Source organism: Pan paniscus, chromosome 6, assembly GCF_029289425.2.
Source record: "Pan paniscus chromosome 6, NHGRI_mPanPan1-v2.0_pri, whole genome shotgun sequence".
Lineage (NCBI taxonomy): Eukaryota > Metazoa > Chordata > Mammalia > Primates > Hominidae > Pan > Pan paniscus.
Window position 1 is genome coordinate 140,542,401 of NC_073255.2, and position 13,820 is coordinate 140,556,220.

General features: G+C 37.7%; 1 protein-coding gene across 3 annotated transcripts in view; it reads right to left on the reverse strand.

Annotated features, from left to right (window-relative positions):
* Positions 1 to 13,820, reverse strand: part of RELN (reelin) — a 520,521-nt gene that overhangs the window by 209,838 nt on the left and 296,863 nt on the right. For all 3 annotated transcript variants that reach the window (XM_003825720.5, XM_055114793.2, XM_063606317.1), the window contains exon 11: positions 7,638 to 7,783. In XM_003825720.5, the coding sequence (XP_003825768.3) occupies positions 7,638 to 7,783 (146 nt within the window). The remainder of the gene's footprint in view (positions 1 to 7,637; positions 7,784 to 13,820) is intronic.

Here is a 13,820-nt window from a genome sequence, read left to right on the forward strand (position 1 = left end):
AGATTTCGTGATATAGATTATTTGCTTAAATTCATATCTGCTTAGTTTCAGTGGAAAAATGCCCACTGACTGGGAGCAGATGTGCCCTTGGGTGAGGATTCCCATGAGGGCACAGTGCCCTGCTTCTCCATTCCACATATCCGCATTCATTGCTAAGCAGAAGTCTCTGCTTAGAAGTGGGTGTACTGCTGCTTTGCAAACCGAATCTAGCAGCACATCAAAAAGCTTATCCACCATGATCAAGTTGGCTTCATCCCTGGGATGCAAGGCTGGTTCAACACATGCAAATCAATAAACGTAATCCATCATATAAACAGAACAAAAGATAAAAACCACATGATTATCTCAATAGACACAGAAAAAGCCTTTGACAAAATTCAACAGCCCTTCATACTAAAAACTCTCAATAAACAAGGTATTGATGGGACGTATCTCAAAATAATAAGATCTATTTATGACAAACCCACAGCCAATATCATACTGAATGGGCAAAAACTGGAAGCATTCCCTTTGAAAACTAGCACAAGACAGAGATGCCCTCTCTCACCACTCCTATTCAACATAGTGTTGGAAGTTCTGGCCAGGGCAATTAGGCAGGAGAAAGAAATAAAGTGTATTCAATTAGGAAAAGAAGAAGTCAAATTGTCCCTATTTGCAGATGACATGATTGTATATTTAGAAAACCCCATTGTCTCAGCCCAAAATCTCCTTATGCTGATAAGCAACTTCAGCAAAGACTCAGCATACAAAATCAATGTGCAAAAATCACAAGCATTCCTGTATATCAATAATAGATAAGCAGAGAGCCAAATCATGAGTGAATTCCCATTCACAATTGCTTCAAAGAGAATAAAACACCTAGGAATCCAACTTACAAGGGATGTGAAGGACCTCTTCAGGGAGAACTACAAACCACTGCTCAACAAAATAAAAGAGGACACAAACAAATGGAAGAACATTCCATGCTCATGGATAGGAACAATCAATATCGTGAAAATGGTCACACTGCCCAAGGTAATTTATAGATTCAATGCCACCCCCATCAAGCTACCAATGACTTTCTTCACAGAATTGGAAAAACCTACTTTAAAGTTCATATGGAACCAAAAAAGAGCCCACATTGCCAAGACAATCCTAAGCCAAAAGAACAAAGCTGGAGGCGTCACACTACCTGACTTCAAACTATACTACAAGGCTACAGTAACCAAAACAGAATGGTACCGGTACCAAAACTGAGATATAGACCAATGGAACAGAACAGAGCGCTTAGAAATAATACCACACATCTACAACCATCTGATCCTTGACAAACCTGAGAAAAACAAGAAATGGGGAAAGGATTCCCTATTTAATAAACGGTGCTGGGAAAACTGGCTAGCCATATGTAGAAAGCTGAAACTGGATCCCTTCCTTACACCTTATACAAAAATTAATTCAAGATGGATTAAAGACTTAAATGTTAGACCTAAAACCATACACACCCTAGAAGAAAACCTAAGCAATACCATTCAGGACACAGGCATGGGCAAAGACTTCATGTCTAAAACACCAAAAGCAAAGGCAACAAAAGCCAAAATTGACAAATGGGATCTAATTAAACTAAAGAGTTTCTGCACAACAAAAGAAACTACCATCAGAGTGAACAGGCAACCTACAGAATGGGAGAAAATTTTTACAATCTACTCATCTGACAAATGGCTAATATCCAGAATCTACAAAGAACTCAAACAAATTTACAAGAAAAAAAATCAAAAACCCCCATCAAAAAGTGGGCAAAGGATATGAACAGACACTTCTCAAAAGAAGATATTTATGCAGCCAACAGACACATGAAAAAATGCTCATTATCACTGGTCATCAGAGAAATGCAAATCAAAACCACAATGAGATACAATCTCACACCAGTTAGAATGGCGATCATTAAAAAGTCAGGAAACAACAGGTGCTGGAGAGGATGTGGAGAAATAGGAACACTTTTACACTGTTGGTGGGAGTGTAAAGTAGTTCAACCATTGTGGAAGACAATGTGGCAATTCCTCAAGGATCTAGAACTAGAAATACCATTTGACCCAGCAATCCCATTACTGGGTATATACCCAAAGGATTATAAATCATGCTACTATACAGACACATGCACACGTATGTTTATTGAGGCACTATTCACAATAGCAAAGACTTGGAACCAACCCAAATGTCCAACAATGATAGACTGGATTAAGAAAATGTGGCACATATACACCATGGAATACTATGCAGCCATAAAAAATGATGAGTTCATGTCCTTTGTAGGGACACGGATGAAACTGGAAACCATCATTCTCAGCAAACTATCGCAAGGATAGAAAACCAAATACTGCCTGTTCTCATTCATAGGTGGGAACTGAACAATGAGAACACTTGGACACAGGGTGGTGAACATCACACAGCGGGGCCTGTCATGGGGTGGGGGCAGGGGGGAGGGATAGCATTAGGAGATATATCTAATATAAATGACGAGTTAATGGGTGCAGCACACCAACATGGTACATGTATACATATGTAACAAACCTGCATGTTGTGCACATGTACCCTAGAAGTTAAAGTAATAAAAAAAAAGTGCCACATATACACCATGGAGTACTATGCAGCCATAAAAAAGGATGAGTTGCTGTCCTTTGCAGGGACACGGATGAAGCTGGAAACCATCATTCTCAGCAAACTATCACAAGATCAGAAAACCAAACACTGCATATTCTCACTTATAAGTGGGAGTTGAACAATAAGAACACATGGACACAGGGAGGGGAACATCACACACTAGGGTCTGTGGGGGGTGGGGGACTAGGGGATGGATAACATTAGGAGAAATACCTAATGTAGGTGATGGGTTGATGGGTGCAGCAAACCACCATGGCACGTGTGTACCTATGTAACAAACCTGCACGTTCTGCACATGTAACCCAGAACTTAAAGTATAATAATAATAATAATAATAATAATAATAATAATAACAACAACAACAACAGTTGTTCTTAGTGAGGGCCGGGCACGGTGGCTCATGCCTGTAATCCCAGCACTTCAGGAGGCCAAGGCGGGCAGATCACTTGAGGTCAGGAGTTCGAGACGAGCCTGGCTAACATAGTGAAATCCCGTCTCTACCAAAAGTACAAAAATTAGCTGGGCGTGGCGGTACTGGGGAGGCTGAGAGACGAGAATCACTGAAACCCAGGAGGCGGAGGTTGCAGTAAGCTGATATAGCACCACTGCACTCCAGCCTGGGCGACAGAGTGAGAATCTGTCTCAAAAAAAAAAAAAAAAAAAAAAAAAAGAACTAGGTGTAGTGAGGGGTTCACCTACTTAGCAGTCCTTATAGCCCCACCCTGATTCCTGTGTGCAGCATCCATGACCTGGAGCAATAATGAGACGCCTTTTGTAGTGTCTTCATTCAACATGTGTTCTATGCTATTGTCTACTTCCTTCCATCAGATCCCTCCTCTCTCTGGTCCAACTACAGGTCACTTTCTTGTTTTTTAGTGTCATTATAGACTCATTTGTTCATTTTCTGTCATTTCCAAGGATTTCGGGCAGGTGGGGAAGACTACAGCATACTGTCTTGATTCCAGCTTTTAATATTCATTACATTTGTGGAGTTTCTCTTTAGCACGAATATTGTGGCAATGGCAGTAAAACAGATTTTTTAAGAAAAGGTGTTTGAATAGTAAAAGCATATAATGTTTACATTTGGGATGAGAGGCAAATACACAAATTCCATATTATAGCAATGTTCTACAAAGCTGCCTTCCACCTAAAGACAGCCTCAGCTAAGTGAGATGTGGTAGCTGCTAATTAAATGATGTGTTTATAAGGTTAAGCCAAAGTTCAGAAAGACTCACATAAATTATCAGTGTATCTATTAAAGTTTCTCCCTTGCTGAAGTAACAGATGTGTCTTCTTTAGAAAAAAGAAAAAAACAACTTTAAAATCCCACTTAAAAAAATAAACCTATCAACATTGGATTTCGGACAGCTAAGTGATGTGAAAGGCACACAGCTCTTGCATCCTTGTGATCTGAGATAAAATACTTTAATTCAAATGGTGGGAAAATATGGATAATTGGGAAAGTGGTTTCCCAGAAAAGCCATAATGGCTTACTGGCTCTCTTTTCTTCCTTGCCATTCATATTAAGTCTTTTGGAAACGTTATTAGAGAGGACTGCATACTCTTTTTTCTCTGTCATGATTCTTACATAAGAAAAACATTGCTAAAGAGATGAAAGCATTATATCCACATTAATAATTTTTTATTTCTTAAAAAAGTGAACTCAAAGCAGTAGAATTCAATCAATTCAACTGGCCACCCTTGAGTGAGTGAGGATTTGCCATCTATGTTTTCTGTCTGTTTTAGCAGATGAGCTTACCATGATAGATTGTTTGTGTGGGTGGTGGTGGATGAAAGAAGGAGACAAATATTCGATTAACTGAGCAGAGAAAACAGAACGCATCAAGAATTTTACTACCAAATTTTTAATCTGTTTTTCTTTGTCAGCTCTGACCCTAGATAAACATGCTTCACATTAATTAGATTTTGTGACTTTTAAAAAAAATTCAATCTGTGACTAAAAATTATTATATCAGCATTATTTCCTGGACCAACAAAGCAACATTTGGGACCAGGTGGGAGGGCGGGCCCCCCAACCCCCAACACATACAAGCACACAAAACACTGTGGATTAAACTACCATTTTTATCATCACCCAAAACAGAAAATACTAGGTCTTCTCATTATCCTTTTATACTGTATAACATAATGCCAACTTCATAGCTAGGCCACCAGATGACAACATGAATGAAGTAATTCTGGGGTGTAGCCTGACGTCCTGGCCAAAAGCCACAAATAAGCCCAAAGTGTGATTGCTAGAAGAATTACACCACTTTTAGAATTTAGATAAATTAATTGCAGAGCAATGAGAGTGGTACGGTGCTTTTCTCAAGCACATTATTATATCTTATTGGAACAGAAATCTGCTGACAATGCCACAGCCTGGAAGCACCAGCTTCTTAACTGTGACCAAAACCCTGGTCAATCTTCAGTCCTGAGAAATGTCCAAAGAGCATAATTAAAGAAATGTCCAAAGAGCACCTGAGTCATTTGGTTAATGGAATTTCCTCTGATGTTCCTCTGTGTCCATATTGACTTCAGAGCTCTTTTTTTCAGGCATAGTTTTAGTTCTTTTTTTTTTGTTTGGGGGGAATGATCGATTTAGTTGTAGCCAAAAATTCTCTTATATTATTTGTGCTCTATGAAAGCAGAATGTCTGATCTGTTAATTGGAATATATAATTTTTTGCCAGCTATGTTTCTGGACTAGTACATTAATCTTCTAAACTATGCTTGGTTTCTTCTAATATCAGGTCAATTCCTTTCTAAGCTTACTTCATGAAGGGGTTTTCCATGTTTTTGTACCAAGTCTCCACAAGTGTTACTCATAGATAGCTGAATGGACTATTCATTCTTTTACTAAGGCATTTCTTGTGTCCTTTTATAGACAGGCTTTGCTAATAGAATAAACTAAGAAGATGGGGGGCATTTTGGGAGAGAGAGCAGCTGGTATGAAGGCCATAGGTAAAAATAAATTTTATTTCCCCCCCAAACAATAAGAGCAAGTTACATTTAAAACATTGATTTTTCTTGGAAGATACAGGCACACACAGAGAAGGAGAGAGAAGTGGAGGGTGAGAAGGAGAGGGAGGAGGGAGAGAGAGACATATTGGTATTTATGTGTGTATCAGAATGGTACTCCTGGAGAGGAAATGCATCTCTTTAGCTCTGCTTTAATGGGATGGGGGCTGGTAATACTGGGGAATCATCTGAGTCCCCAGGGGCTCTGGGACTCCCTGAAGAGGGTGATTTATCCCTGATATATGGATGGAATTAGCGTGGAGAGATGAAAGCGTGGGAGTAAATGAGTCTCTTGTGCCTCAACATTTGGATCCCCTCATCTGTGATCAAGCTCCATAATCAGGAAAGGGAGTCGAATTGGTCTTTTTTTTTTTTTTTTTATCAGCAGTCAGAACGAACTGGTATGCTGGTGATCCTTTATCTCCAGAAGATAGGTAGAAAGACTTCTGTGCATTGTCAAAGCTCTGGACTCCACCAAAGCTCTTTGATCTGGGAGAGGAGTGCACTGTTCTTACAAGAGCTAGAAGGGACCAGAAACCACTGTTTCTTTTTTTTCCCTCTAGGGTCTCCCCAGCCTGACCCTGGGGAGGTCCTAGAGGCTAAAATGAGAAACAGTGGTTTCTGGTGTCTCAAGGAGACATTGGAGCTGTACTGCACATGAAACTTCAGGGTGTCAGGAATGTCAGAAAACGCCGTGTGGGCTAAAGGACTGAGCCTTGGTGCTGCGCCTGCAGAGGTCAATAGGCCCTGAGTGGGTGGAGTCATTCAGAGTCTCAGCCTTCTGCAGAGGCTTAGCCTGCTGTGCCACAGGCTGGACCTGAGCCACTTCCCTGAGGCAGGGAGGAGCAGGGCTGGGTCAACTGCAGTAGAAATTCAGCGTTTGACAGTGAAAGACCCCATTGTGGCAGCAAAGAGTCACAGTGGCAGTGTGGCTCAGGCTGAGGGTAAGAATTTTTGTGTCTTTCATAGACAAGCTTTGAGGATACAACAAGCTAAAAAAGAGGGGCCCTTCTGGGAGAGAGAATGGAAGAGTCTTATTGGGTCTGAATGGAGTTCTTGGGCAAGGCACAGGACAGGGAGCGCAAAAGAGCAATACTAGCCATCTTGCCACTCAGGGACTTCAAAGTTGAATCAGTTTTGATTTAATTTGTTGAGATCAGAGTGACACGACTATACCTCAAATGTTGTATTATGGAAAAGTTTCTCAGTCAATAGTTAAATTATTGCTATTTCATATTCGTTATGAAATTATATTTAATGTTAATATCATTCATCCTTATCATAGTGTTACAAAACATAAATTTACCTCCAATTCATATCACGTTATGGGTTTTGAGTTTCCAATCTTATTAATGGTTTTTTTCAACTTGAACTTCTGAAAGTGCTGCCCAATTAGTAGGATATATCTTAGGGACTTAAGACCCAGAAGAAGGCACACAGCTCAGAACAGCAAGAAAACACTACCATCAAACAATGCTCACAGCTTCAGGTCTCCTCTATTTCAACCTCAGTCCCAAATTCCCCCTTTATAAATCTCTGGAAGATAAATTTTATCCCCTAAACAATTTTTATAGATCAAAGCCACATTCCAATGAAAATCAGGTAGCAGCATCTATAAATCTCAGACCCCAGGAAGACAAACGAAAATCTCAATATAATAGTAGTGGAAAGATTTTGTATTCTATAAACATTGGGAAAAAAACCTTTCTCCCAGTAAAAGCTGAATAAACTAAAATGAGATATAAGTGAGTCAAGTGAACTTAAAAGCATTTGCAATCACAAATTTTTAATATGCAAAAAATGGTTAATTATAAGCTTAGAATCTTTAGGGTAAGTGCACCCCTTTTGGCTTGTCTACGATAAGAATCATCAGTATTGATCTAAGTATGCTTTTGCTATTTAACAATATGCATTTAAAACACGTCCAGTAGAATAAATGTAAGTGCTACATACACAGCATGGGAGATAGCAATTACTTACCCTGTAGGCTGGCTCTCAAATTCTTCTGACCATTGCTCTTGAATATCTTCTGTGGAAAGATCTACATCCCGGGTGGTGGCAAAACTGAACTCGCTGCCTTCATTTCCATGGAAATAAATGGAGTTCCCATCTGACTGACAGCTATGCTGTAGGTGAAAAGAGAGCATGGGGTGGCTGTTGAATTGGTGTTGTAGCTGTATCTGTCTTACTCATGTATAATTACAGTTTTTAGAAAAGTTATTATATTAGCTCCTCTATGATGGACTCTCAAATCAAAAGAGCTTGTTACCTCTTTTTTGCCTTGTTTAATTCAATTACAATTTCTTTCTAACTTATTAAGTTATCACAAAAAAGGAGTCAAGGGGGCGTTTGAGCTTTGCCATCTCTGTCTTCAATATGAAACAAGAATATTTCAATTGGAATAATTTCCCATCTTTACCACTGTCCTTGTTGTGGGAATTAAATTTGATAATGACTTGTCATGTATTTTAAATTCTGTAGTTATCGGCTAAATAGCATTGACCTTTTCAATATTCCATATATTTCTTACTTGCCATTCAAGTCTTTCACAATTTATCTGTAAATGGAATATGAGTAGAACAGCCAGCTAATCTAAACATGCAATGCAGAAAAGGTCAAAGTAAACCCAGATATAATCATATTCTCAACCAGTTTCTGAGTAAAAGTTTCTGACCAGACCTAAAAAGTGCATACTATCCCAAATGAGGAACTGGGAAACTATGAACTTTGTTAATCCCCAAAAGAACACATAAAAAATAAAGAAAATATATTTCTTGTGATACTTTTTCTAAAGACATTTTTTTTCAGCTTGAAGAGAATAAAGGCAAGATCAAACTTTGGAGATAGTAAATGTTAGTTACTTTAAAAAATTATTATAAGTTTGCACTAACATTTTTTGGTAATAAGTCATATATAGAGAAATGCTTGGGGCTGGGCATGGGAAGCTAAAACAATAAAAAGGAGAAATAAAAAGAGAAATGCTATACATGAAACATCAAACATTCTTTTAAGTTTTATATACTCTTAAAATGAAACAGAGATGAAAAAAACCAACTGGACAAAACCTATCAGTCAAGCCCAGGGACTGTGAGTTCCGTAGGGCAAGGACAATGTCCATTTTGTTCCTTGTTATATTCCAGGTCTTAGCACAGTGCCTGGCATATAGCAGGCATTAAAAAATATTTGTTAAATAGTTCAACAAATGAATGAGGGAATGACATGGAAATGCCCTTTAAGGTAATTATATTTTTAAAAGAAGATAAATTTATTGTGTATGCCTAAGATATATAACATGATTTTCTAAGACACATACAGTCATGTACCACATAACAATGTTTCAGTAAATGACAGACCGCATATACAATGGTGGTCCTATAATATTATAATGGAGCTGAAAAATTTCTATCACCTAGTGATGTCATAGTTATCATAACGTCATGGCATAATACATTACTCATGTGTTTTTGGTGATGTTGGTGTAAATAGACCTACTGTGCTGCCAATCCTATAAAAGTATAGCATATAAAATTATGTATGGTACATAATATTTGAAAATCATAATAAGTGACTTTTGGGTGTGGAGGGAAGTATTGCTCTTTGAAAATTCTCTTCTTTAGAATCTTAATAGACTGACATATTACCAAAGAAAGGCTGCAACACACCCAAAGGAAGCAGCCATCCTTCAGTGGGAGGTGGCTGGATGTTCTCTATCGCTTAGCAAGATGGGACTGTCACTCTCTAGGGAGCAGGGTCTGGAGATGCACAGAACCCACACAGCTACAGATGGTTTGCTCTGCTCCTCACCATGCTAAGGAGATCAAGATATGATTTCTACCTCTGCCATTCTGAATAGAACCCAGTGTTCTCAAGGTTTGCAGTGGTAAAACGCTCTTTTAAGGATATATGAGCCCATAGTATACTGGGCCTGTAAAACTGGGGATGGTCTTTGTGAAACCAGTGAATTCCTGAGCTATTTGAGAGCAACGGGGGTACTGAGTCTCCATTTCTTTCTAAGGAGTTGATAATCATAGGCCCTGTATTTTGGAGCCTTAGCCAGCATAGGGGGCCATATTAGGGTTCTCATTCTGAGAATGCCTAAATCAATTACAAGACAAGTTAGAATTTCATGTTAATTCTGTTTTAGGATTGGGCACAGCGGGCTTGCTGTCTTGGAATTAGCCTGCTTCCTAGATGCTCTCCAAACTACAAATTTATGCCTGAATGCATTCAGATTGAGATAGTGTCCCCAGTTGTTGCTTGCTTTCTATCTGCATTTCTGGCTCTGAATGGGAATCCACGGCTTCCTTGGTTAGGCATTGCTTGAGCTTTCTCCTAGAATCTAACTCAATTAAATTCAGCACCTACATGAAGTGAAGAAATTAAGATTGGAAAAGAACAAAAATTGGAAACCAAAAACAATCAAGATGATAAGGACTGAAATCCCTCAAGGAGTTTCAGGATTGGGATTAGAAAGCGTGTTGAAATATTTTCTCTATTTAATGGCTCCATGTTTTTGCAGAAGCCATTTAACCCCTCTAGGCCTCAGTTTCTCAGGTTGTAGAATGGAACCAATAATATCTACTTGCTAGAGGTGTTGTTAGTGGCACAAATAATATATGACGAAATGCATTTTGAAACTTCTAAGTGCTACAAAATAATCATTATTTCTAAATATATGTATTTTTTCAAAACCATGCTATTATATTCCATATGCTTAGCAAAGGTGATGGAAAAATAGAAGAGCATTTCAATCTATTTTAAACTATTTTTCATCAGAATAGTCACTGAAATTCTTTGGATCAACTTAAAACCTTTAGTAACATGCATGGAATATGTCCCACAATACAACAGGTAAAAATACTGCAAACATTCATTCATCTTCAGGGCAGACTGAATCATTAATTAGAACTTTAAAAGCCCTCCTCCAAATTTTGGCAGATTATCAAATATTCTCCTAAAACAGGAAAACTTAATGCAAGATGTCTGATGCCACTTTTCTTACAGGTAAGTTTGCATTGTATAACACCGATCTACTATGTTAAAAATCCAAATGAAACATTCATTGAAAGTATGAAAAGAATTTTAAAAAATTGGTCTCGATTTTAATACCCAGCTATTTTTGTTCAACACCTATTCAAACTCCTATCATTTATATGCAATAACAATTCAAATCTAAACAACTTCAAAACCAATTAAATGTGTAACTTTGTAAGATACATGAGCTCTTGATATGAAAAAACAAAAATTTTTGGAATTCAGGACTATTTTATTTTGAGCATCATGAAAATCTACTAGGTTTTCTTTAGCAGATGATTCTAAATCACATGTGATTTCCTGAGCCACAGCTTTTGATTGACATATGGTGAATATATATCAAGCAACTAAGCATTTATTTGGGGTAAAATAAAGGTATAAATTCTGCAGCTGGTTCTAAATTTTTATTTGTATTTCTAGCACTCCTAATGTACATTATTATATAATTATACTTGTTTGTACTTGTTTCATTATTTTAGCCTTGATCAATGACATACACTTTATGCTTCTAAGTACTAGTAGATTACCGATTTCTAAAGTCCCTTAAGTATGGCTCTTATGTGTTTCTCTTTGTCAATCAAAAATATTTTCCTACTTTGCCACTAAATGGATTTCCTTTACTTGACAAGCAGAACACAGAGTAACTAGGTGACAAGAATTTGCCATTCAGAAAATCATCAACAGGAAACATCAGTGCAAATTCCTCAATATAACAAGTCCTTGGCCACAACTCAGGATAGCAGTTTTCTAAGGTTGCTCCCTATACTCTGCTGAAAATGTTAATGACTTCACCTCTGTACTTGTAAAAGTGCTTACATTTGCCTCTACCACTGTTTTATTAGGTTTTCATCAAAGATGAACACCGAGGCACCTCTTAATATGATCTCCCTGGGGTCTAATGACCCTGATGATCCTTTCAGGCATCTGTAGCTTTACCATTTATTCTTTGATGATATCCTTTTTGTTGGAATGAGGGTATTGGGCATTTGGGCAATGCCAGCTTGCAGAGAGCTGGTGGCAGATGGAATGAAATCTGCCTGGTATGCCTTCCCCTCCACATGAGCAGAGAGCCATCCATTTCCTCCATTAAGGAGTTGTCACTCAGCCCACCCAGCTGGAAGACCATTTTTGATAGCCAAGCTGGCTGGTGGCAGACAATTCAAATACAAAGTGCGCTTTAAAAGGAAGCTAAAACATCATTTGTAGGAAAATTGAAAATGCATGGCTTCCACCACAGCCAATTTTTTAATGACTGTAATATTTTAAGTGATTATTTTTGCCACTTCAGATTGCTCCTTAGAGAGGAGAGGTTTTTTAATTAAAATCTAGGCAATGCAAACAGATGAGATATGAGGAACACAGGAAAGAGAAATAAGATGAATAAAATTAATTAAAATGGCATTGTTGGCAGAGTCATAAATTAGCCACTGTCTGGCTGGAAATAAAATATATTGGTATAGGAATTTCTGTATTAAAGTGAGATGTGTGCTACAGCCATTGGAAATTGACTAATTTATAGTCTACATATTATTGTGTTTTTCAAGTCTTTTACTATGCTATACCCATTATCATATAGAAATACATATTTCCTACATCCCAGTTCAACAGACTTTAAAGGTATGGACTTTCATGCTATATTAAAAGAAAACTTAAAATAGAAAAAGAACGATTTCTCTCATGAGGCAAAATAAATTTCTATCATTTACCACACATTCAATTTCTAAGAATTTAATGGCAGTTAAAAAACTGAAAACTTGGCTATAAATACAGTCCAGGTGCAGGAGGGCTGAAGTGCATTTTCTCTAGTCAACACAATAGATTCAACCATGGTGAGTGAATTTTATGGAGCTTAAGGAGTGTTTTTTTCTCATTAATTTCTGGATTCATTAAATACATTTGAACTACTTTGTACTACGATTTTTAAAGATTCAATTTATGGTATATTTTGTGACAAGCGTATATTTGGCAATAACTATGACAACTCTAAAATGGCAATAGTGACAGATTTGAATTGGAGTAATGAGAGGCAGAATAACAATGTAAAATTCCAAAGAGCAGTTGTTAAGCTTGTCTTTGGGGATCAACTTGACTTTCACAGTGTTGGAGGCTTTTAGACTTGCCTCCTCAAATTAAGGGCAAAGATGCCAGGCACAGTGTAGGAGACTGCAAGATAACATGGAGTGGTTGGGTTTTACAGTAAAATAGACCTGGCTTTGAAATTAGAGCTATTTGATCTTGGGGAAGCCATTTGGCATCTCCGAGCCTCTGTTTTTTCATCTGTGAAATGGGGATAATTGTGAGCATTAGATAAAATACTGCAGGGAACATGCCTAAAGATTGCTGAGTCTTAGGAAATTTGTAAAAACTATTTCCCTCCTGATTTTTTTTCCCCATCTTCATTCATTAACAAACCTTACTTTAATGAATGAATGTCACTATGCAAGCTATTGTGCTAGGTGCCATGCTAGGTACAAAGATGATAGAAACTGTAACTATGTTTTTAATGTTCATTTGGAATAAATTTCACCTACTGAATATTGTGTTAACTCAATTAGTGATTGAATGTGTCAGCCTCAGACCAAATAAATAAATAAATAAGGCAAAAGATGCATTAGGCAGGGAGCTTCTGCATATTTGTTTAAATGATTATTTTCTGTATAAATTATCAAAATTAGTTGTTTCTGTGCTATTGCCACTCTTGTCATGGCGATCTGGCTCATTTCCATGTTTCACTAATGTTATTCCACATTAATTACTGTACAAATAGGCCTCATTGGGGGGAATTGTGAAAAGCACACTACTTACATTTAACCCTTCAGCCCCAAAGTACTCTTATTAGCTTAACGAATTATATTCTGGCTCATTCTACAATATCTTGTACCCACCTCTTGGGGGAAACATGACAATAAGAGCAATACGATCCAAAGTGAAGAACATCCCAAGCAAAGGGAATTTAGGTAGACAGCATGCAATTAACCATGCTGGAATCTGGCCAGGAAATCATAGTTAACATTCTGATTCTTAATGAAAAAAGACATGGGAACATGGGCTAGCCACAAGTCTAACTGAGCTCAGGTTTATCCTCATTAGAAAGCCACCACTCAAATCCCTCAAGTTACACACTAGATA